The sequence below is a fragment of the Calidris pugnax genome, unplaced genomic scaffold (assembly GCF_001431845.1).
Source record: "Calidris pugnax isolate Ruff unplaced genomic scaffold, ASM143184v1 scaffold103, whole genome shotgun sequence".
In the NCBI taxonomy this organism is placed as follows: Eukaryota; Metazoa; Chordata; class Aves; order Charadriiformes; family Scolopacidae; genus Calidris; species Calidris pugnax.
In genome coordinates this window covers 7,279,971-7,304,987 of record NW_015090990.1, presented here as the reverse complement: position 1 = coordinate 7,304,987, position 25,017 = coordinate 7,279,971, and the positions used below count along the sequence as shown (strand labels likewise).

At 39.3% G+C, this 25,017-nt stretch overlaps 2 protein-coding genes across 6 annotated transcripts in view; one reads left to right on the top strand and one right to left on the bottom strand.

Annotated features, from left to right (window-relative positions):
* Positions 1–25,017, top strand: part of ABCB11 (ATP binding cassette subfamily B member 11) — a 49,975-nt gene that overhangs the window by 5,896 nt on the left and 19,062 nt on the right. Inside the window, exons 3-17 of the mRNA XM_014954484.1 lie at positions 4,648–4,669; positions 6,076–6,123; positions 6,217–6,265; positions 8,228–8,469; positions 10,030–10,117; positions 11,004–11,137; positions 12,973–13,144; positions 14,914–15,038; positions 15,786–15,960; positions 18,252–18,365; positions 20,386–20,496; positions 21,399–21,524; positions 22,318–22,521; positions 23,879–24,049; positions 24,426–24,627. Of these exons, the coding sequence (XP_014809970.1) occupies positions 4,648–4,669; positions 6,076–6,123; positions 6,217–6,265; positions 8,228–8,469; positions 10,030–10,117; positions 11,004–11,137; positions 12,973–13,144; positions 14,914–15,038; positions 15,786–15,960; positions 18,252–18,365; positions 20,386–20,496; positions 21,399–21,524; positions 22,318–22,521; positions 23,879–24,049; positions 24,426–24,627 (1,983 nt within the window). The remainder of the gene's footprint in view (positions 1–4,647; positions 4,670–6,075; positions 6,124–6,216; positions 6,266–8,227; positions 8,470–10,029; positions 10,118–11,003; positions 11,138–12,972; positions 13,145–14,913; positions 15,039–15,785; positions 15,961–18,251; positions 18,366–20,385; positions 20,497–21,398; positions 21,525–22,317; positions 22,522–23,878; positions 24,050–24,425; positions 24,628–25,017) is intronic.
* DHRS9 (dehydrogenase/reductase (SDR family) member 9) overlaps positions 1–25,017 on the bottom strand; it is a 46,557-nt gene that overhangs the window by 16,385 nt on the left and 5,155 nt on the right. For 2 of the 5 annotated variants that reach the window (XM_014954493.1, XM_014954494.1), the window contains exons 1-2: positions 11,625–11,824; positions 4,152–4,257 (exon numbers count right to left, since the gene is read on the bottom strand). Coding sequence is in view for 1 of the 5 variants with exons in the window: in XM_014954491.1 (XP_014809977.1) it covers positions 24,222–24,231 (10 nt within the window). In the remaining 4 variants the exon portion in view is untranslated. Of the gene's footprint in view, positions 1–4,151; positions 4,258–11,624; positions 11,825–24,221; positions 24,517–25,017 lie in introns of those variants that run through there. The other 3 variants (XM_014954491.1, XM_014954496.1, XM_014954495.1) reach the window with 3 other exon arrangements.

Below are 25,017 nucleotides of genomic sequence, written 5' to 3'. Positions count from 1 at the left end.
TTCTTATAAGCTATCACAATGCGAAGATCTGCATTGCTTCTCCTCATCAGAGCTTTTCCTTTTGTCTTCTGTCTTTCCTTTGCAATGTGCACTTTTCCATTTTGCCAATCCAAATTCTGCAAGGGTCAAGGAGAAACATGAAGAGAAACTGCTAAATATTTTGAGTTCTGTTTGTAAGACTTGAGAAAAGCAGACAAAGAGAGGGGCATTAAACATTTATACTGAATGTAAGGTACAAAGGAAAGCAACATAGCAGATAGCACATAACAGAAGATAAATTGCAATATAATGCAACGTACTTGCTCCTCACATAGAGTAGAAAGGGTTCATAAAAAGATTCCAGCACTCATATAGATTGCCTAAATATACATACATTTTGTATTTTCAAATTCTCTGATAGCTGTGGCCTAATCCTTCAAGTGTTTAAGCTTTCATTAAAAACATTCTCCTAGGACTCAATCAAATGCTTCAGACCACGCATAAAATAGCCTGTCTTCTACACACAGGCCTTATTGGGATTTACGGATGTGGTATTCACTCCCAATTTCACCTGCTTCATCACAAAAATAGGTGCTCTTAGGTCTGCTCTGAACAAAACACAGCTTGAGGAGGAGGGATGCTTTTTATGTTCTGTTGTCTTTTTTTCCCCTTTTAATTCATCAGATGTATTGTTAGAACAATCAAGCTGGATAATGATAAAGACTACGCAGTTTTATTTCACTTGAAATACTTTATGACAGATTACCTCCAGAAAACTGAAGACTCATATCAAAAGACAGTCCCTCTCTCGGAACTATTTTTCACCAACAAAAAGAAATCAAAGCAAACTATACCAGACTTAGTTACAGTGAATTTATTTTCCACTGCCTAGACAAGAGCTCGGGTTTAAGGCAGACCAGCCTCAGCCTCTTTTGTTCCATGGGAACCATACGTTTACCTTTGGTTAAAACTTGTGGCATGCAATAAAATTCTTCACATAACTATGTATGTAATGAAACTTCAGATAATCAAACATTTCAAGACTGGTTTTTAATGACAGCCCTCTTCAAGCCTCTCTCCCTGCTATATACTAGCACAGTGGCCCAGCTATAACTTGATCTGTGATGTTTGTTTTTATTTTTAAAACTTAGTAGTTGTTGATTGATGCTAAATCTGTATTTCAGTCTAGTATCATTAATTGTGTTTGGGTTTGGGGTTTCCTTCCAATCTTTGTCTGTAATAGGATGTCTCATATAACTGTTGGCATAACAGCAGAGTTTGAAGACATTTGGAGTATTCAGCCCAAGCTTGGACTAAACCTTGATTGTGGTTATCTTTGTAGAGAATGATTGATATCTGCAAACATAAAAGCAGCTGTTCTGTTAGAAGACAATGCATGTGCTTTTTTTGGTCTGACATTAGAAACTGAGCAAGAGCTTCACGTGCAGGTGTTACGTTCCCAACTTCTGTCTCTCCATGTTAGCTGAAGAATTCCTTTGGATTTAACCATACTCATCAAATCTCTTTCATGTTGCTGAAAGTCTACTCTCCTAGACTAGATAATCTCCTATTCAACAGATTCAAGGGTCTGGTTTTTGTTGGGAACTTCAAATCCATTGTTACAGCTGGTAAGAAGATAGCGTAGGAAATTATTCACCGAATAACTAGAGTGTGTTCTTAAAATCAGAGCTGGCATACTGGAGTCTGCAGCTGATTTTAAAGCCTGCAACACAGCAGCAGCAACTTCAGCTCCGTGACCGTGAAAGAAACCAATGTGAACGTTTTCTGAAAGTCTGCTCTCTCCCCAGTGTATTGCTGCCACGGCACACGGCTCTGCCTCCTGCTGGAATGAGCAGCCATCTGTGTGCTGAAGGCAAACAGATCTTCCCTCTCCCCTTACAGCTGTGATTTGTTTTGTTTTTAAAACTTCTCATTTAGGCTAGCTGAAGGCAGTTTCAATGCGTGGGGCATTGTGGGCTCTAATATTGGTGGAGAGGGGGGAGGAATGATGGGAAAAGAGAGCGAATTGGTAAAAGGGTATGTCCTTCTACTTCTGGGACAAAAAACTATTTGTTTCTTCCAGCCATTCACTTAGAACTGCTCCCACATTGTCCAGATCTATCTAGCTGGTTTGAGGGGTTGCTTTTTGTCTCTTAGTTTGTCTTATGTACTTGTCACTTTTACTTGCTAGAGGATTTTGGCAAAAGACTTTCAATTGGGACCAAAGCTCTTCCTCTTTTCACACTTGGGGTTTTTTTGGGCCTATCCAAGTGAGTTTGCCTCTGGTTTCTCAGTTTCCTTGGAAATGCACTGTGTTTTCTGCCTAGTGTAGAGAGCAGTTTGTTGAACTGCTAGAGCACCTTTCCCAAAGCAAACATCATTGCTTTAAAACCATACTGGCACTGGCATTCTGCCGATTGATCTCTTCTGCTCTGTCATCTCTAGTGAGGTTTATTTCAATAACTATTTTTTGTACATATTAGTAAGAATTAGCCCTCACTGGATCAACCCTTGAACACCACATCTGTAGGTATAGTTAAGAGCCAGCTTTAGTTGGGAGCCTTTTGAGTACAATTTTTCATTGCTTGATTTCCTCAGGCTTAACTTTTACTATGTTCTCACAATACCAGTAAAAACTCAAATTCTTGGCAATGTTCTTCAGCTTTTCCTTGATTCTGTGTTTTTTTTCAAATTGTAAAATTTCTTAAATAACTTAATTCCTCTTTCAAAATTTTTTGAGCATTCAAAGGTTACTATAGCTCCTTTCTGTAGGGTTAATAAGTTATTTTGTTTTCCCTACCTTCCTTTCTTTTCAATGAAAATCACGCTCTGTCCTCTTTTCCTACTTTTTCAATTTAGCAGTGTGATCTGTTACTCATCTGTTTCCTTCTTTTAAATTAAGCATTAGTAATGTCATTGCAAATTCTCCTCCTGCTTAAAAACTGCTGGCTGACAAAAGTGGGCCCCCAGTTCCTTGTGCTTTTGAATAGCATTGATACACTCTTGTTTCCCTCTTCAAGTTCATAGATTAGGGTTTCTTCATCTTTGAAGAATGCTTATTTTTCACTCTAAATTGATGTGACTCAGAAGGCTATTTCACTAGATTCTTTTGTTCCTCCCCTTTTTCCTCCTAGTAGCCAGTTCCTTCATTTTTTTTTTGCAAAACGCTTTCCGTTACGAGACGGCAGAGGAAACTTTGTTTAAACTTTATTTTTTCCAATAAACCCCAGAGAGTCTTCTAGGAATGGTTTCAAACCATTTCAGCGGTTACCAGCTGTCAAACTTCAAAAAACTGCAACCAGATGTTTCTTTTTCCTTCACAATCAGTTCTTTTCTAACACCAAATGATTCTTTGTAATAATATTTTTAGAAATTAAAACATTCCTGGGATAGACACGTGCCCTTACTGAAAGAAACTTTTCTTTTTTCATCCCTGAGTAATAAACAGAGCAAAATAAAACCAACATAGTCATTGTTAGCTAAAGCTAAATAAAGTTATCTTATTAACCCCTCAAAAGAAATGTAATCAGCTGTTCCTTTAGTCTCAAGCTCAGACCACTTCCATCTAACATTGTTGCCTTGAGAAATGCAAAACCCTGGAGAGAGTGGAATAGCCTTCTACCATTGGGTGGGAAAATGGTGGAAGCCCAATTTGTGGTTGCAGTGACTTCTTTGCACCTTCTGTAAATTGTGATGCAAAGTTCCTCTATGTTTGGTCTGTGAGACAGGCCTATGATTGCTCAGTGTTGTGTCACTAGATGTGAGGGAAGGAAGACTGTGTGAAAAACATACCATGGTTCTGAAACTGATGCTGAGCTGCCCAGTGCACTGTAAATGAGAAAGGTGCATACACCTAGTGCCCTTAGATTATCCAAACTGTGTTGTATACAGAAAAATAGCTCTCTATTAATTGTCATCTCAAGTGATGTACAGTGTATGCTTTCTACATCAGCCCTTACGACAACACTTCTTCCTTGAGGCCCCTGCAAACACAAGTTGTGCTTTAGGTAGTACAACACTTCTTGAAAGGGAGCTAAATCCAGACCTGTTCTGGGGACTAAGGAGTTTCCCTACAGCATGATTATGTCTTGTAGTATAATTCCATCCCTCTAAGCTATGGTTTCTTAGAGACTATCCCGAGAATAGACTTCAGTGTGACAAGTTCATCTTACCATCCAGGGCCACAGCTGCCCGTCTTCCACAGGATTTGCAGTCTCTTAGTTGTTGGAAGGCAGGAGTGAAGAGCTACCGCTCCTCCTTTCAGGGAGCGTGCACGGACTGCAAGTAGAGTGGTATTGCTTGATGAGACAGTGTCCAAGAGAACTAATTGAATACTAGCAAACAGTCTGCAATGAACATGAGTTGACTTTTGGCAATAGTCCTGAATAATGTATTTAGAGAAAAGAATTTTGTCATCTGGGGTATTAAAAACTTGAGACTACTTCTTCAAGAGAAAGCAGGCATAAATTGATATAAATTTCCCGAGGAATTTTTGGACACGTGTCAGTTCATGTCCCTGGCTAGATGTATCAGTGGGAATAAGTTGCTTATAACTCAGGAATGACTAGGTCCCGTGGGCTTCTAGGGTTTGTGTTTCACATGTCTACAGAGGATTATGTACTTTAACAATAATCATTAACTAGACTGTGCATTTATGTTTCCTAACAGGTAACAGCTTCAAGAAATCAGAGTAAGTCATGTACACAAATGGAACAATCAGTATTTCTAGGAATATTCAGGAAAGAAGTTAATGTCACTGGATCAAATTGATGCATTAATTGAATATATGGTATTTAATGAAAAGCTGTTCTGTAGGAGTTTACTGCCTTATTTGATACAGGTAGACCAAAACAGTCCTAGAAATCTTTAAAAACAAAGAGTAATGGCAGAAAACTATGGTTTTTCTTCTGCAAATGTTTTGGATACTCAAATTTATCTTTCTTCTGTGCTTTTAGTTTGAGAAATGATTTTTTTTTTTAAGGAATTTTAATCTTTATTAATTTTTCTTAAAGCTTAACTGTAAGACTTTAAAATAGAAGGAATTAGCTTGCATCATTTGAACTCAGATATTAAGATTTAAGTGTAGAATTCTAGATAGTTAAAAGCTGAAATGACTTAGAGACCTTCAGCTAAAATCTCAGATTTGAATGGGGTAAAGAGCCTCCCTCTTCTAAATCTTGGGACAACTCTGTAGCAAACTGGACATCCTAATGGGGCTATAATTTGTGCCAGCTCTTTCTGACACAGTGTACACAGTCTGAGAACTACTCCTAGAATGAAGAAGGAAGAGCGTCTCTTAATTTTTGTCTTTGTCAGGTTGCCCATCTCAGAGGGCAGCAGCCCAGTAATCAAGATCTGCCATGGTCCTTGCACATATCTTGAAACCCAAGTTCTGTTGGACTTCCTCATGTAACACACATATGGTCCTACCTACTGTACATATGAAGCTTCCTTCAGGCTTTCTAGGATCTGGTTTCTGAAAACTGTTCATGACAAATAAAACTTGAATTAATTTTATTAAAAACAAAATAATCCAAATTCAAAATCCCTACTCATTCACCACTGAATGTATACAGCTGATGATTGCTATTATGTATTATAGTATGGATCCCATCTATAATGGTGCAACTAGTTCTTTATATTTTAACTGACTGTACAGAATAGCAACCCATAATCTGACCACTGAGTGAAAACCTGTGTGGTAGGGTGAGAGATTCTGCTGCTGCTGTGGACATATGTGAACATACAGGCAGTATAAGAGGGAATGGGAACAGGACCTTTCTCTATATTAAAGAAAAGACTAGCCAATGATTTCTCTAATCGACCTCCAAGAACCTACAATTCACATTATAGCAACAGTGTTTTGAGGAATTGTTTATGAAACAAAGCATAAAGATTCAGATCATTTTGACCTAACTTCTGGTTTAGTCCCTGTCTAAAATTGGAAAGAACCATCAAATCTCTGGTTCCAAAGAAATCTGAAGGAAACAGCTGGTCTCTTAAAATTTTGGGCAAAATGTCTCAAATAAAATGTAATTTCAGAGAAGTAACCAAGAGAATAAAAGAATTAATGTAAAATCTTACCTCTTTTGCTAGGAATTTCTATACATATGAAGAACCTTTTATCGAGAAGGAAAGTGAAAAGTGAGTGAAGTTCAATTCCCTCTACTATCTTCGCATATAGAACAGAATATGTACTAAAATGCAAGTTTATAACTTTCTTTTCTGTTCTTGAAGGTCATCAAAGAAGAAAGAAAACAGTATTCGTATTGGCTTCTTTCAGCTGGTAATGAGACCAATGGCTATAAATATTTTATGTGTATTGTGCTGCAGAATAAGTGACAATAATCTATATGGTTGTTTTGGGGAATAGCAGTGACTAAGCCAAACTTTTAAGGATTCAACCATTTGGCATGAAATCCTGCCATTAAAGTCAATGGAAATTTAATAGAACCATTTGTCATTTTGTCAGCTTGGTATTGATTATTGATATTTGTGTCATCATTGTCTAGTAAACATGTTATATTGAACCTACAGGTAGATATGGGGAAAAGAGTAAAGATGCACAGCAGGAATCTAGGTGACCCTGGTTCATTCTAATTTCTGCCTAAAATTTGCTGTGTGATATTTGGCAGATAATTAGCTCCCTTGTAATTTTTCCATGGGAAGATTTGATAACTATAGAAACTTAGTATCCTAGGCACCTAGTATCATGCATTCCTAGGTAGGTCTAGCCTTTGATGGGTCTTGAAATCCCATAGGGTGCACCAAAATTTAAAAATTAATATAGTAGGGAGATGTCCAACCCAGAAGCATGCAGCTAAGACATTTTATTACTTCAGTTTTTCATGTAGTCTAGGCTATAAATCTGTACTGTGTCCAGACTAATATGGTCCTGACTGTAGTACTGGGCTAGTGCAGTTACATCCACGTGGCTTGTACTGTGCCTGGCTAAGTACCTCAGCTCGTAGTTGGGTGAAGAGAATATGCCCACACAGAGGGCTATGTCTGGTCAAGCAGAGGGGTTTTGAATTCTGTAGCCTGTTTTGCACAGATGTTTAAGTCCTAAAGTGCAGTTGGTAAGCATAGTACGTTTGCATCAGATGTGCTGAGAGATTAGATAACATATATTTGTGCATTTTCTGTGAGGGTTTTTTTTTTTTTTTTTTAATTGGGGGAATTCCTAGACTTGTTATGACCAGGGTTTGCTACGGTTTTCTTCACGATACAAGAATACGTGTTTTTTTGTAGAAAGACCTTTTATTTATTTCTCTTTTGTGTTAACTGACTTATTTTTCCCTTTATCTTGCCCCTGCCCTAATATCTCTTTTCCATATGTGCTCCAAATTCCCACTCTTTCTTCTCTTAGACATATTATAGCAACTACAGAACCTGGACAGGTTTTTCAGCTGGCTATGATTTCTCTTTACACTCCTATTTTTAAAATACATAGCATTTGGTACTGATATTCTATGTGGACAGGTTGGTCAATATATTTATGCATGACTTCAACCTGAGAATCAGACTTCACGTAATCATGACAAAAGTAACTTAAGTCACTGTGTCTTAGCCGAGTCAACAGCTGCATGTGTGCTTGCTCTTGGCCCATGGCAAATGTAAGGTAATGGGACTTAGCTTGATCCTTTTGTTACTGCACACTACGTCATATTTCTATGTATTTCTCCCAGATTAAGAGCCAAGGCACAATTGCCTGGATCAGCCAACAGGTTTTAGAATATGAATAATGAGAACTTGATGTGAGACACTTAGCTGCCTTTCTACCACAGTATCCCAGACTTTTGAGAAATTGGCTAACTCTATTCGGAGGCTCTACGTAATGCCCTAAGGCTTTTTTCTCCCTTCCCTCTCCATCCATCCCCAAAGGAAATCTGCAAAGCAGACTATATATATGAATTACAATTATTATTCGTAATCTTTTAGCTAGTTTCTGGAATGATGATAATGTGGAATGATATTGAACTATTAATATTATATGATAATACATTCATTCACATGGTCAGATTCTGCTGTCAACTAAAAGGGAGCTCATAATAACTTATGAGGCTGTAATCACAGGTGCAATTAGATTAGATTGGAGAGAAATATTTGTCTGATGTATGTGTTGCAGCTAATTCTGAAATTTAAAGAATGATTTTGTATGTGATCCACCTGATTAATGATTTGTCAGTATGCGACCAACATGAAGACCTCCTCTCATAGAGACCATATATTTTTCCTGTCTCTTTAGTTCCGATTTTCTTCATCTACGGAAATTTTAATGATGGCTGTTGGTAGTTTCTGTGCTATTGTTCATGGAGCAGCCCAGCCAGCTGTGTTGCTTGTGTTTGGTGCAATGGCAGACACATTTATTGAATATGACATTGAAATGCAAGAGCTTAAAGACCCAAACAAGACATGTGTAAATAACACTATAGTGTGGATTAATGGTACTATTCATCAGAATGAAAAGAATGCCACAATAAGATGTGGGTAAGTAGTAGATGTATTTATCTCTTTTTCTTTGTTATTACGGCTTGTCAGAGAACGTATTGCTAATGAAAGTCCACTTCAGCCTCTAAACCTGACATTTTCTGTCCATGAGGCAGAAAAGGGGCATGGTTCTTGTTCAGAGCTCTGTTTCTAAGCCAGAGATATTACTTGGAGGGACAGAAGGTCAATCTGGGTCTTGGTCTTTCAGCTATAGATGTCAGCAAGGATATTCTTGATGATGATTGTTCTGGTAACAGTTTTATCTGCTACACATCTGAGTTCATTAATCTGTATTCTTTAGTGACACTGTAGGCAATGACTTCTGGTCATTCTGGTTAGGACTTCTGTACTCATAGGTGCCTGCTGACTTCAGAGCAAGTTAGCTAAACTTTAGTCATTGGAGAGAAATGAGCACTTCTAGGATGCAATTTATCTCAGCTTATGGGAGATGTCTAAGGCAGGTAGATGAAATGCCCTATAAGAGTGCCTGTTTCTTTCCATTAACTATAATAAATGGAATCTAGATGATTCATTCAGATACAGATATCTGTCAAAGACAAATTTGAACCTGTAACCTTTTCTAAGGCTTGTTTTTCAGTGCATTATTCTAAGAATTTTCTCATCTCTGAATGACATTTAATTAGGTATTTAATTAGAATTAAAAGTTACTTGTCTAAATGTCTCTGAAATTCAGAGCACGTGGGAAGTGATTTGCATTCCTAGATGTAGATGACCAGGGCCAAATTATTTGCTCCAAGTCCCCTCCGAGATGGGGCTGGCAGACACAACACAGGAATTGCTACAGATCTCTGTTCCTCTGAAGCAGCAGCTATGCACCAGGTAGGATGCATTAGAGCATTAAAAATGGTACTGGATATCTGTGTCAGGCACCTGAGTTGTTTCCATGATTATTTTTTGCAAGACAGCAGGCCAGGTGCATAGTGCTCCCTTTTGGCTTAAAATTTCAGTGTACCAAATTCTGGTGGGTAAACAGAATAAAATTTGCTGTCTGCAGAACATTTTTAAAAAGTTGTCTAAAATCATAACTGATAATGACCTGAAATGCCTATTTCAAAGTAATCTAAATGCAATAGCAGCAACTTAATGCACTTGACTGATATTAGAAATCATTTAAGTCCTACTTGAGCTAAAAGAAATGATCATGTCAGATTAGCGAATTTACGGTACAAAATAATACTTTAATTGACTTTGGCAGCCCTCATTTCTCTGTTTAAAGAGAGTTTAAAGAGTTTCTCATTGTTTAAATCTGAGTGTTATTAGTTGGTATAATAGCACAAAACAAGAGCTGTTTCTCAGAGACTTCAGGGTTGCTCCAGGATGGCAGAGCATTTCCTGGTACCTGCCCGTGCCCTGCCCCTGTGCCACAGGCAGAGCAAGCAAACCAGCCACTGCTAGCAAGAGCCTTAGTATTGGGAAACAACGCCTCTGTTAGCAAAACAAGCTGACTTGCCAGCTCACGTGACTCTAACTTGAAGAAACACCAGATTAAAAATCTTAAAACAGTATTCCTAACTTTTTTTTTTTTTTTTTTCCCCCCAGGCTGCTGGACATTGAACAAGAAATGACCAAGTTTGCAGCTTACTATGGAGGAATTGGTTGTGCCGTCTTTTTGTTAGGATACCTCCAAGTCAGTATTTTTTTCCCCATTTTGTTTTAAAAGTTTAAATCACTAAATAATTAAGTTTATAAGAATTATGCTCCCTTTAACTACTTAGTCAGCTGTCCATTTGAGCAGAGCAGACACTTTCCATTCTCATTCTATTGGCTGAAATAGGTTAGCTCTGGCAATCTGAGACCTCCTTGGATTTATGCATGCATACCTTTGTACAAGGATGCATTTTACCCAGTGAGATGAATGCATGCTGCTCCTTTCACACCACAAGAAATACTTGTTTAATTGTACACGTGCCCTCCCAAAATAATAGCTGAAGGGCATGCAGATTTCCAGTAGGCATCTCAACTACATTGAGCCCTGTGTTTCTATTGTAGAAGTATTACAGACTACTACTAGTGTAAAACTAGTGTTCAAGAGGAACCATACCCTACATATTCTGTAGCAGTGGTTCAATCCTTACGACAAGTTTGGATGATTCCTGCATAATCTGCTGAAGGGTCCACTTCTTTTGAAACTTTTTATAATTGGAAAAATCACTTGTTCACCTTCCTAAAAACTGTCCCAAAATTTTGCTGAGGTAGGATGGCTGCCATCCCTATATGACTTACAGCTGTAGATAGAAAATTTTTTGTCTGTGTGACATTCATGTAACAGCACAAGGAATTTAACTTGCATCTCTTCCCAGCCTATCAGAACTGAGACAAATGTTTCATCCAGAGGCTTTATAAAATTGTTGGATTGTTTAAAGAACAAAGGCATAAAACAACTATCATGTTTGCATAGCTAGAATGTATTTTACCTGAATATTAATTTTATCAATAGCCAAATTGCTTTTTCCCATTTGTTGGGAGTAGAAAGACTTTACTGTAATCTATAAACCACATTATGCTCTTCCTAGATCTGCTTTTGGGTTATGGCTGCAGCTCGTCAGATACAGAAAATCAGGAAAGCTTATTTCAGGAAAGTAATGCGAATGGATATAGGCTGGTTTGACTGTACATCTGTAGGAGAACTGAACACCCGAATTTCTGAGTAAGTAATCGAGAAAAAACGTGCTACAGAGAATATTTTCCCCTTTTTTTTCCAAACACAAGAGAGTGCCAATAACTAGGCATTTGGCAAACACCTTTCTAATATAAAATACAGCTATGTTCCTGGGAGCAGCGACAAGGCTGATTATCTCCCCCATCTTTGAACTGAGTGCCATAACTGTTAAGCCACAATTATTTCCCTTGTCTATCAGTAAATGCGAGGGGGGGGTGTTTGCCAGGTTTTGGAGTAGAGTCTTTTTGCCAGCTTGTCCTATCCTTCCCTTCTCCTCCTGTGCCCAGTCCTTTCACAGTAATCTATAATTTGGCTGCCGCTGCACACTCCCCTGAGGCTGGAGATGTGGGTTTGAACCCTTTCTCACTTCCCAGAAAGGAAGATTATATTAGGGGCAGAGTTTGCTTTTGTTGGCTTTTGAAAGAGAAGAGTGAGCCTTGCTTAATCTTCTGCTAAGGAAGGTACAAGCACCTACCTTTAGAAAGGGACCCAAGGTAGATGGAGAAACCTTCTTATCCTGGGTAAACATTTAGCCCTGACGGAGTTTAAGGCTCGCTCCTTTCCTCAGTGGTTCCTGTTTACAGGCTGAAGGCAGCAGTGAGGTGGATACGCTGACTCTAGATGGCTCCCTGTTCTCAGTCGCGCCTGTGTAATAGTAGTCACATCTGCAGATGATTTTTCTGTAGTTGAAGGGGATTTTATTTGCCTTTTCTCACTACCCAGTGCTATCTATGACTTTGTGTGGTGTTCTTTTTATGAAGAATAAATGCCAAGTGTAAGTTGCTGTGAAGAATTTCTCTGGCAAAAAGCAGGAACTGAGTATGTATTTCTCTAACAAATAACACATAGTTCCCTGTTTTTTCAAACAACGTTGTCCTGTGCCTACAAAAAGCTTCCTGATTGCGAAAAACATACTCCAGAAGAAATATAAATATGTTCTTCAACTCGACACTTCTAAATTTTTTCAATAGAGGACTGTAATTTCACTTGATAGGTCAATGAGCTAACAACTTTGCACTTTAAATCTCAACACCACTTGCTCCTATTTATTCTAGTTCTTCTGATCTCAGGGGTGATGCAGTAGCCAAGAGTGACAGAAGTATAAGGACTGTTTTGCTTTAAGATATTTTTTTCTGTGTTGGCAATGCATAAGGGAGAGCAAACAGACTCTGCAGCTGCCTGGGGGTCCAATGATGATAACTACTGCACCACTGTCCCACGGGTGATAGAGCTGTCATGTTTTCCCTCTGTCTCTGGCAATAGAGAAGGCCTCCTCAATTTTCGCACTCTCCCATTTAGAGAGCAAACTACCTGAAAGGGTGGAGAGAGGAACCAGGAGGTGGGGGAAGGTAGAACTAATACACTTACAGACCTCTTACCTTTCCCTGCCCCCTCAGCAAGACTGTGTGGTACATTTTCAGTGCCCCATGATGGCAAGGGTGCTGTGTCAGCTATACCATTTTTCCATTATCGGATAGTTGTTGCCCCTTCTGGGAATAAGCTGGGGGCACAGTAGTAAGAACCATATAGTGAATGAACCTGTTGGCAGGACAACTTTTCCTGGTAAAAGACAGTACCTTTTCCACAGTATCAATCCATAAAAGCCTTCTGCCATTGCAAAAGCACCAGCTTTTCTCACTGTAGCCCAGGATTTTTGGAAGGCATGATGGTGGAAAGAATAGGGGTGAGGAAGGGCCCCCTGCAAGGGAAAGTAACTAACCCAACTGTGGCCAAGACCTGGGACATAAATGAAAGATATGCTTACCAATCTTCTGTTGGTTTCTATTGGTTTTTTTTCTCTTTTTTTTTTTCTTTTTCCCCAGTGATGTTAACAAAATTAATGAGGCTATTGCTGACCAAGTAGCAATCTTTATCCAGCGCATAACCACCTTTGTGTGTGGATTCCTACTGGGCTTTGTCAGTGGGTGGAAATTGACCTTGGTTATCATTGCAGTCAGCCCTCTGCTGGGGGTTGGAGCAGCCATCTATGGCTTGGTAAGTGAATTGTGAGAGGTCTGTGTTGAAGTATGATGAGGAAGGCCATGCCATAGAGCTGGGAAGACCGGTGGAAGAGAAGGCTATTACACTCTTTTGAAGTCAAGAGAGGCAGGTTATGGTCACAGCAGCACGGGGAGTCGGGGAATGGAGAGCTGGGCTTTGCTCCTGCTTTGCTTATTCTGATTGCTGGAATGATATATCCTGCTTCTAAGATGGGAGTGTAAGCATACCTTCTATGGGCCCTGTAGATGGATATTATGGTTGCCAAGATCAGACCCTGGCCTACATCTTCTCTGTATTACACACCTGGTTTAGATGGTTACTACACATGGGGCTTGATTTCTCTATGTAGATTAGGGACTTTTAGGGATGATTAAGTTTCAGAGCTGTAAAATAGTTGAAAACAAATGCTCAAACTTACCTCAAGCTGTCCCTGCTCCTGGCAGCTGCTGCGTCCTCTCCCAGTTGTTCCTGTTCTGCTTCTCCATCTGCTCCCTACAAACTCCCTGTCACTCTGCAGAGGAAGGACAGTGAAGAGGGAAAAACTGCAGGATCATTTGCCCTCTTACCTCCTCTCCTACACCCAGCAGGGCTGGGCAGTTCCTGCTCCTCCTCTGAACTCTCTCACACTCTGTTCTTTGGGTGGGTTCAGCCCTTTGGCTATCTCACTTCTTCCACGTCATGAACAGTTTGCTGTCATTTTGCTGTCAAACCTCTGATGTAACTCTGACTAATTTCTTGTCTTCCTGCCCTCCTTTAGCACCTTGCACTGGCTGCAAGTAGATGGCATGGATAATGACTCAGTGTGAAGTGGGAGAGTAGAATCCTGGCAGGGAATGAAATAAACCCCAAAATGTCTCTTCCCTTCATTTGCAAGTTCTTTCTGAGCTCATTCCCCTGTATGCTTGTCATTCCCCCTCTCTCCATTCTTATTTCTCTGTTCCCATCTCTTTTCTTTCACATATCCACTGTTAATTGCTTCCTACTTACAAGCCTTTCCTGCCCAAGTCTTTGCTTTTTACAATAAACAAAACAGATCCAAGGTCAATCTAGCATGGTTTCCTGTCTCCAAAAGTGGCTAACAGATGCCTCGGGCAGGGTATTGCAAGAGAGAAAGAAAATAATCACATTACAATTTCTAGTAATATGTCATTCCCAACCCAATGTGTTATCTTTTTGTAGAATAGTACGTGACTACATTTTTTTCCATTAATTTAAACATTTTTTTAGCCCAAGTAAGCTTTTGCAATCCAGCGTGCTGTGGGCTGCTGTCCAGGGACCTGTTTGCTGTCAGCCCAAGAAACAAAGAAAGCACAGTGGTGGCCACATCTGTTTCTGTCCTGCCCCATCAGGACCATTACCTCTTCTTCCCGAAGCTGGGCTCTGCCATGGCGGCTAAAGGGCTGCTCTTGCTGCTTAAGCTCCCCCTTCCTCCCACCATACACAAACCCTCAGTCTGCTTAATCACAGTTAGCAGCAGAGAGGGAGGGAGGGAGGGAAAGCAGATGCTGTCAGCTGCTCTTTTGAGCTACCTGGAGCACAGCTGTTGGCCCAGGGGATAACCGTTCTGCAAAACATGTGCTACAGAGGTATTCGTCCTAATACTAGAAGACAGAAGTCTTTGAGTGTGCAGTGTGCCTAATAAAAGCCTGCTCAGAGCAGAGGAGGTGACCTCATGCAGAGGTCATGACAGCCAGCACTGCTTACTGCTGTTCTTGTCTGCACCTACTGTTCAGGTGTAACCAGCACTTCTCATGCTTTTGTAGGCTGTGGCAAAACTGACAGGCCGGGAATTAAAGGCTTATGCAAAAGCTGGAGCCGTGGCCGATGAAGTGCTCTCATCCATCAGAACAGTGGCTGCTTTTGGTGGGGAGAAGAAAGAAGTTGAAAGGTTTGTTTGGACAAATTGTAAGGCCTCCATTTTCTTTTTTTCCTGTAGCAGTGAAATGCTGTAATGCACTTCAGAGTTATGCCAGTTGGTCTCTAAATTCTACAGCAATGTCCATCTGTCAGCTTTGAGAACTATATCCATGTATGTTACAGAAATTTAGGTTTCAAATAACATGACATATGCAAAACCAGTTTCATAATTCGGTTAATCAGTGAAATAAAATATCGGTAATACTATCTTGAAGTCATTTCAACTTGTAGGAACATAGTGTCATATTTTCCTCCAAACATTGTTTGATATATCACATTTGCAGCACATCTGAAAACTTTGGATACTTTCAAGTAAGAGAACTAGTTCCAACAAGACAATGATTTTATGATGTTAAGCTGCAAATTTCTCTTAAATTTATTTAAACCATAACATGGCTCTAGGACGTGCTCTGAAGCATGTCTCAAATCCTGTGTCAGACTGCTAAAACCCCAAACCCCATGGTGAGGTATCTGGAGTGAGTGTGACTTTTCTTGTGCTTATTACTCTAGAACCCAGAAGGATTTCATCATCTGGGAGCATTACTGGTTTAAGCAGTGGTCTCTCACTTCAGAGTGAGAGGTATCCACCTTATGTGGACCCTCTGTAAATTGTAGCATGGCCAGTCATTGAAGACGCCTCATTTTGTTGGTCTTTGCTCTTTTTGAATTTTCTATGAAATTAATTTCATCCCCTTTTATTTTTTCTCTCTTTCTACAGATATGATAAGAATTTGGTGTTTGCTCAGCGCTGGGGAATTCGAAAAGGAGTAATAATGGGATTATTCACTGGTTACATGTGGCTCATAATTTTCCTGTGCTATGCATTAGCCTTTTGGTATGGCTCTAAACTTGTCCTTGAAGAAGAAGAGTATTCACCTGGCACTCTCCTGCAGGTACCCATTTTAGCTTGATGCAACTATTCTGGACTGTTTCTTAAAGTATTGATTCTGGAACACATATTTGTAGTGTTCTGATATCTGGTGGCTCAGTGGTAACAAACACTGTATGTGTCTTTTAAAGATCATTACTCAGTATGTGTATGAAAATATATGGCACAATTGGATAAGAATAAAAAAAAATCTATGTTTATTTTAAATATTTGAAATGCTGCCTACTGAGATCAGAATAATGCTTTCATTTGAGAGCCTGCTACACAACTGGCAGAGGCCTGAAACTAACTCTCATTTTATGGGTCAGCATGTGGCTTCTGGCTTCTCTGAAGATCTTACTTGGTGATGGAAAAGCTCATTATGGTAAAGAGAATTCTGACCAAAGAAAGTTTTATCAAATCTAACCTCTCCCTCTTGAACAGCTTCTATCCTTTGAAGCACCATTTTCTGTTGCTAATTGCACCAGCCCTATAGATGACCAAGTACCTGTAAACACAGATGTTGATAAACAGCCACATGGCTGTGGCTCCTGCATTGTAGGTAAAACCTTACTAACATGCATGGCATTCATGCATCCACTTCTGCAGAGTAGATGCTTTAGACACTGATGACATAAATGCAATAAAAAGAACATCTACAGATATTTTGGTTATTTGCTTTAAGCCAGGACTGCCCAAATGGCAAGCTCCAATCTAGACCACAGGTAAATTTTTCCTGAATGTTAATAAGTCCTGGGTGTTCTGATGAGACATCTATTTCTGATCTTTCTCTGGCTGTTGCACTCCATGAGAGCTCCCAACCACCAGCAGCTTGTAGTGCAAAACTTCCTGTTAAATGGAGCTTGGTAAATTACTCTGAGAACATTGTAAAATTGAGTCATCCTGTTCAAGGAGGATGTCCCTCACAGGAAATCATTTGCAACTGCCCTTCGCACCAGTAGTTGGTACAAAGTAATGCTGTGAAAAACAAAATGAGGACAATTTCTTTGCCTTGCACATGGTAACTATAGCTCAGTGCTTCCAAATGGCAAATGGTGGGCTCTACCCTGTGGCTGAAAAATTGTAGCTGTCAGTGGAGAGACTCTCCCTCACGCTCCCCTTCTTCTCTCAGTTTCCAGTCAACTTTCTTGTACTTCACGTTCTCTACCATACACTTTTGGTCTAGCAGGGGGGAGGAAGGGTTTGTAGATACAAAAACATTTAAATATGTTTTTTGTGGTCTTTGAAGAACTGTTGTGCACCAGCCATATTGCATTGAGATACACTAGGCGTTGCCTTCCCTTCTTCTAACAAATGTACAGAACCTGCTCCCTCATGTTCATGATGGATTCTGGCTTGTATATAACCTAATTGCTTTGGGACTCATTCACACAAGAAAAGTAGTTTGTAGTAAAGCTGAGTATGAACTTATGGCATGATCCAAACATCACAGTGTAGATGTTTGTGGTGCACAGTATGTATACAGTAGATTCTTCCCCTTTAGCCATGGTACTTTTCTCAGTGAACATCACTATAGTGCAAGGGAAAGCTGAGTCCTGTGTACTTTTATCTCTTTCTCAACAGTAGTGTTTTCTTATACACCTTGCCCATTTATCCTGGCTGCTGTTTGTATTGTATCCAAAAGGCTAGCTGAGTCCTTGATTGCTTCTTAGCTGAGTTCTCAGGTATTGCCAAACTACAACAAAGGATTACATACCAGTTCTCCCAGTGCTCAGGGTGAATGTGCAAACTATCAGCCACAATAAAGCAAAAAATGGACTAAAAGCTGACACCAAAGATGTTATCCAAATCTTTATAAACTGCTCTGCCAAACAACCTCTATAACTGAAAAACTAAGGAGGAATAAAGCAGAGTAGATTCTAGGAAAAAACTTGTTCATTCTGACAGGCACACCCTGGTATATTAGCATTGAGAAGAATAAGCTGTACTTACAGTGCAATGCCGCTTACTCCTTGTTGTAAAAACAGACCACATTTCATATGTGTGGTGTTTCGGTGGCACGTCAGTAAATTTACCTCAGTAAATACCTGGGTGCACACGTTTTTAGGTCAGGGCAAATATGAGATAAGTTGATTTACGTCAGCCTGGAAGCAAAGTTGTGAAAGACGGTGAAAATTCTTTCTAAGATGTATTTGTTTGCTTTCTTGTGGGCTAATTATGCTCATATAGTGAATCACTGCAGCTCAGCTGATCCACAAGAAGCCATTAAGCCACTGTAGTTTGATTTGCCTAAGCTCTAAACTGTAATAAAAGTGTGATGTCATATTTTGTTAATTTCTTTTTCCACTTCTTCAGGTTTTCTTTGGTGTTTTAGTAGGAGCTTTAAATCTCGGCCAGGCATCTCCGTGTCTGGAAGCCTTTGCCACTGGCCGTGGGGCTGCAGCAAACATTTTTGAGACAATAGATAAAGTAAGTAATGGATTTCTAAGATGTGTCACTTTGTAGTGGAAAAATAATTAAATAAGCCTCAAGAGGTAGTCGTTTTATCTACTGTGTAAATGAGGAAAAATGAGTGCAATTAAAGAAAAATTGACTGTGCAATAGAAAAGTCTAGTGGTGTGTGCATGGGCTCAGAGAGGATGTTAAATAGATTTCTTAAGTGGCCTTTTTCTGAATAATGAAATTTTACTTCAGCTACTGCTGTTTCTTACTCTCATTTCTCCTCATGTATAATTACTCATCAGTGCTGGCCCACGGAAAGTGTACAGGGAGGAAGTAATAGTCACCTTGCAGCCAAACTTGAAGTAAGCATTTAGCTCCCAGCCTCCAGATGGCACCAAAAGATGTGGTTCCCTTGGCATTAGTGGCAAAAGTGGCCCCCGTCACCTCTCCCAGAGATACTCCGAGTTAAAATGAGACCAAATGAGCACAGCCACTGGTCACACGGTAGTCATAAATGTTACTCACGATATTATCCAGACAGATAGATATTTGAAATAAGAGAAAATAAGATATTTGAAATAAGAGAAAGTCTGAGGGCCACTGGCATTTATTGATGAGAATTCCTTTCTATATCTGGATAAACTTAGTGGTTGGCCAAATACCGCTGATTTCTTAGCAGTATCTAGTATTGCTGGTCAAATTTTATTCTGCTAAAAGCTGTGTAAACACATTAAAATGCTGGTTGTCTTTTCCAGATTACATGAGGGTATATAAAGAAGGCTGGAGGGGCTGTGGTAATGCTAATGGACTTTTTAGTAACCCTTCAATGTTCTATAATAACAATGACACATATGCCTTATAAATGCACTTCATAAGCTGTAGTTCTAAAATAAACTGAAAAACAGATGAATAAGGGAAGTGTTTTTTAGAGAAAAATTTAAAAGCATAGAAGACTTGCAACAGTAAGAATTAATCACAAAATTCAAGATAAGGCTGAGTCAGATAACCTTAGGGTAAAAAAAAAGCAAACTGAAGTGAGATTTCATCTGTCTAGAGAAAGAGTGACAAAATTAGATCCATCTGCTTGCTGCATTTCTAGATTTATGATTAGACAGTAAAAGCAGAGCTCTGCCCTGTTAGAAATTTTTTTTTCTGGCACTAAACTTATAGCCATGCTGAGCTTTCCATTTGCAGGATCAGTGAAACTTCTCTTCATAGCTTGGTATCTGAATTTAAGCATGATATATGCCTAAAGAGGAACCAATCTTTTTGCTGTTCTTAACATCTTAGAACATACACATTTCTCGTATTAAAACTCCCTTCGGTGTGTTAGGCTACATAAAAAATCATGCACATTTTGATTATCAAACACTGATATTGCTATAGTTTAATTCATTCTCTGTATTCCACACTTCAAAATCTATCCTTAGAAAATTTTATTTCTTTGGAATTCTTCAAATTTATCTTAGTTCTCTGCTCACACGTAACAGTCCACAGTACCCCGGCCTGGCCAAATGTATGTAAGACCCGAAGAACTTAATGGGAAAATTTCAAATTGGGATTCCAGCTCTTAGGACTGGGCGTGCAAGGATGGATGTTTTAAATCCAAAGTGGTAAAACGTGCCGATTTACAGCAATTAATTGATTTTTCAGTGCTGTAGGGGAATATTTATATGAGGGAAGTAGTGCCATTTTACTCCTGAGAAGCTGGATAAATTCACTGAGTCAAAATGCTTCACTCAGTCAGTTGTTCTGTTCAGCAAAAAGAAGCTGAGTGGTTGTGGTAACTGCAGTAAGCATCAAATGAGAAGAAGGTGCATTCACCTTGCGTGTACCACCCACCAGTGACAGCTCCCCTGTCACTGTGGCCTTCAGTTTCATGCCCCTTGCCTGCTAGCCCTGGGGCAGAGCCTGCTGCTGGCTCAGTGCAGCCAACTGCTGTTCAAACAGAAGTGCCAGGGGTTTGTCTGATAATGGGAATATTTATCTACTGTAGCAGTGTTGGCTGTTTAACAGCAAGTAAATAACACAATAAATTCTATCCTAGAAACCCGTCATTGACTGCATGTCAGAAGATGGCTACAAGCTGGATAAAGTACGAGGTGAAATTGAATTTCACAATGTAACATTCCATTATCCCTCCAGACCAGATGTAAAGGTAATTATTCCTCACACAATTTCTGTAAACAATCAAAATATCCTGGTTCTGCCAGCAATTCTGGATTTTCAGTAGAGTTGGTTTTTCAGAATCCAGACCTTCTGTTTAAAGGTAGACTAAGTAATTCTATTAAGGGGTTCTTCTACTTACCATTCTGTTTATTTTACCATTCTGATATATCCATTGCCATACATATTCTTTGCTGCTGAACACAGACTCATAGTAATTTCAGACAAATTCACCTGCATACAGCTTCAATCAATTATTTACTTGTATCAACATGTGCTAGGATAGGACACAAAGTAGTAAGATGAATCGTGCAAGGAAGATTTTATAAAACTCTTCCATTACCCTGGGGGTATGTCATGTGACCCATTAAAATGCTAAGAAAAGGTACAGGAGCATTGGCTGTATTATTGCTCTACTACTGTGTTTGAATTCACAAATTCTCCTTGGAAAAGCAAATTATTGTACAAGCAAATGCGTGCTACTGCTTCTAAAGACAGAAACATAGGAAGTATCAGATTTTTCTACATAATTTCACTGTTACATTCTTAATATTTATGCTTTAAAAGGCATTCATCATACATGTGCAGTATTCTTTAAAGTGGATTTATTACCAAGTTCTCCAATGGTATTCACTTGACTAGTTCTTAATGATGAACAACAGGAATAAACAGATCAAAATCTGCCTGCCTGACATGGAAAAGAGTGCGCTGCATTTATAAACTTTTCAAACAATGCAAAAATATTTGGCTTTCTTTTTTCTCCTCCCTCATAATATTTGTTCTTAATTTTGTGAATCTCCATTTTAAGACAAAGAATATACTCGCTTTGTTGTACCACTGTGAGGGAATTAGAATGGATGGGTTCTGTTTCTTTTTTTTTTTTTTCCTCTCCAGATTTTGGATAACCTTAATATGGTTATTAAAGCAGGGGAGACAACAGCTTTTGTTGGAGCTAGTGGAGCTGGAAAAAGTACAACAATACAGCTAATCCAGCGTTTCTATGACCCCACTGATGGCATGGTAAGTGTACTGGTCTAGAATGTGTTTCTCTTGTCCTGGGGACTTGAAAGGATGACATGGTTTCTTCTCCAATGTGGGAAGGAAGATTCCTAACTTGTTTTATTTTTTAAATAAGCAAAATATCCTCTTGTATATTTCAGGGGAATGTTAAACTGTCTTATAAGAAATAATTACATGAAAGAGAAAAACTGTTAGGAGAAAATAAAGATTCAGTGCTGAATCTGGGGGAAAGCTATACCTGTAGATACAATAATTTAGGAGTGAGAAATCATTTTACATTCTGGAAAACACAGTATTGAACGCGTAATCATTATCCCATAACATAGCTTTAGCATATGCAGTTACCATTTAGTAATGGATTGGCTAAGAATGGGAATTACATCTATTAACAGTCTCATTCCATTTACGTGTTCCCAGTTGGCACAAATCATATATATAGTGACATGTATTTGAATGTATAAAAGACAACGAACCAATTTATTGTGAACATATAATCGTAATTTTGATGATTACTTTCCACCTGGTTTTATTTCTGAGGCCAAGCAAAAAGAAATATTGGGAGATGAAATAAAAGAGCACAACTTCTAGGCCCAAGAACTAGCATATACTACTGCTACTGCATTGCATATTTTATGTATGAAAGCTGATTTTTTGCACTGGTCATGGAAACACAGCATCACAGGCCTTTCATTTCCATTCTGTCTTTGTCTCTGAACTGGAGGGGACAATGGCCCTCACTTTTTTCCTTTTTTTTTTAATTTTTGTGTGTCTGTGTTTTAAATGGCTTCTATAGATTACCCTGGATGGCCATGACATTCGTTCCCTTAATATCCAGTGGCTACGCTCACAGATTGGCATTGTTGAACAAGAGCCAGTGCTGTTTGCCACCACGATTGCAGAGAACATCCGCTATGGTCGGGATGAGGCTACCATGGAAGACATAATCAAAGCAGCCAAACAAGCCAATGCTTACAATTTCATCATGGACTTGCCACAGGTACGCTGTGCCTCGTAAAATGTTTGTCAGAATTTGATGGAAAAATAGAGAATCCTTTTGTCCCGTCCCCTGTGCAGCCATTTGTGCTCAGGTGGAAGTGCAGATTAATACAGATAGCAGGCAGCAACCTATCCTTTGACTAGAGTTAATTAGGTCTTACTATGTGTATGCCACCAAGTTATAAAAACCCGAACAAACACACACAAAATGAGAAGAGTTAGCTCCTTAGGAATCATATGCACAATGTTCAATATCGTGGTAATAATCATATCATGATTTTAAAATAAAGTGTTTTTCATGCTATGGAGATCTGTTTCTGCTCAGGCCAAAAGCAATTTAGATGCTAGATTCTTACTGGCCAGCATGTTTTTGAGCAGTCTGTACCGATCCTTACAACCTCATCTACTTGAATGAGCTCTGTAACTTAGCTGGAGGTTCCCTTTTCCCTGGTTCCTTCCCTTATCATGACAGGGCTTGGCTCAGTCCGATGGGATCCTCCTTACTAAGCCCATATTTGATAGTACTGGGCCACTGGGCTGTTTATTTTTCTAGAGTGTTATTTTGCCAAGTAGCTTCTCAAAGGGACATGTTATAACAGTGAACCTGACTGACAGGATTCAAGTACCATTAATTAATGTCAGTATGTACTTTTTACCCTCCATCTATGCACTTCCAGGCCTCCAGGAAACTATTCATAGAATGACTATGTAAAAGTCCCTGTTTATTTCCTGGAAATGGAGGAATAAACAAGGTTTGGGTCCAGGTGAATATAATTATCCTGGGTCTTGAGATCTAGGCATTATGTGTTTATTTGATTCTCTACCTGAACCCGATGCCACCAGAGTATGATGTCCATGAATCACAGACACAAGTGTTCATGAGTCACAGGCCATCAGCAGACAAGTCCAGCTCTATGGAAAGTTTGCTGGTGAGTCACCTGATGGAGAGTGGGCAGCTTTTGCTGATATAGTTGTTTTGAGCCAAACCAGTACATTTCATCTTTTTATCAGTACATACTTTTGGCTTGGGGTTGGAACCCCAGTTAAGGAAAAATTACGTTGTTCGTTTTGAAGGAAATTATTTCATCGGCTCTCTCTTTGAATCTGATGCACTAACAATGTTTTAGTCTTTCAAAGACAGGAATTTTTTAAGTCTACTCCCAGGACAAATCTCTTTGAAGGAAATTATTTCATCGGCTCTCTCTTTGAATCTGATGCACTAACAATGTTTTTCAAAGACAGTAAATTTTTAAGTCTACTCCCAGGACAAATCTGAGAGACTTTCTACCAATGTCTTCACCGGAAGCTTAATGGACTCTTTTGTTATCTATTGTATTTTCATTTTTTCCTTCACACAGCAATTTGATACTCATGTTGGAGAGGGTGGAAGCCAGATGAGTGGAGGTCAAAAACAGAGGATAGCTATTGCTCGAGCTCTTGTGAGAAACCCGAAAATCCTGCTACTGGATATGGCTACGTCAGCACTTGATAATGAAAGTGAAGCTATTGTCCAAGAAGCACTTCATAAGGTTTGCTATAGCATAGCATAAATCAGACTTTTAAAAGCAGAAATTATTTTTAATGCGCTCTGTAGGGGCTGCTGCTGAGTTGCAACAAAGCAGTGAGAAGCTTTTCTTAATAGCTGTTTCATAGGCAAAAATAGAATCTTATTGTTACTGACAGAAAATATCTTTTTCTTACTTTGGGACATTAATAGAAATCTGCAGCTCCCTTTGCTCACAAACAGATGCTCATCTATAGGCTATGGATGGAGTTCAAGTCAAAGTCAGCTGAAACCACTAGAAAGAGTCCTATTGATTTGACCAAACTTTAGATTTCACGGTGCTGGTTCCAAGCCTTTCTGTTTGCTGTTCTGTGACCGGGGCTGTTGTTGTTCCCCGCCAGGCCCGCCTTGGCCGCACAGCCATCTCCATAGCTCACCGCCTGTCAGCCATCAAAGCTGCCGACGTCATCGTTGGGTTTGAGCATGGGAAGGCTGTGGAGAGAGGAACGCATGAAGAACTCTTGAAGAGGGAAGGGGTTTATTTCATGTTGGTGACCTTGCAAAGCACAGGAGATGCAGCAGTTAATAAAGAAGCAACGGAAAGTAAGTTTTTTTTTTCTTTTAGAAAATGATGTAGAATTCCACAGAACGCAGATTATTTTTTTAAAAGAGGGCTAGTTGCTTCTGTTTTTTTTTTTTTTCTTCCACCCTTATGGCTGAATTTTAGCATTCATAGTAGTAGTACATTAATAGCTCTGGCAAAGTGTTTTTACTGCCTATGCACTGAATAACCTTCCTAATATAGATCTGCCCTGAAACATTAGTTCTGACCTGCAGTACCTGTCATTTTATAGCTCCATTTAGTGCTGACAGTCAAGTCCTGCTTCATTTGAAATGCGAGCAAATTACAGAATATGCTGAAACCACCCTATTTATTTTACTAGAGGCAGATTTGAATCAAAGCTTCTGGAAAAGGAGGTCTAATTGAATGAT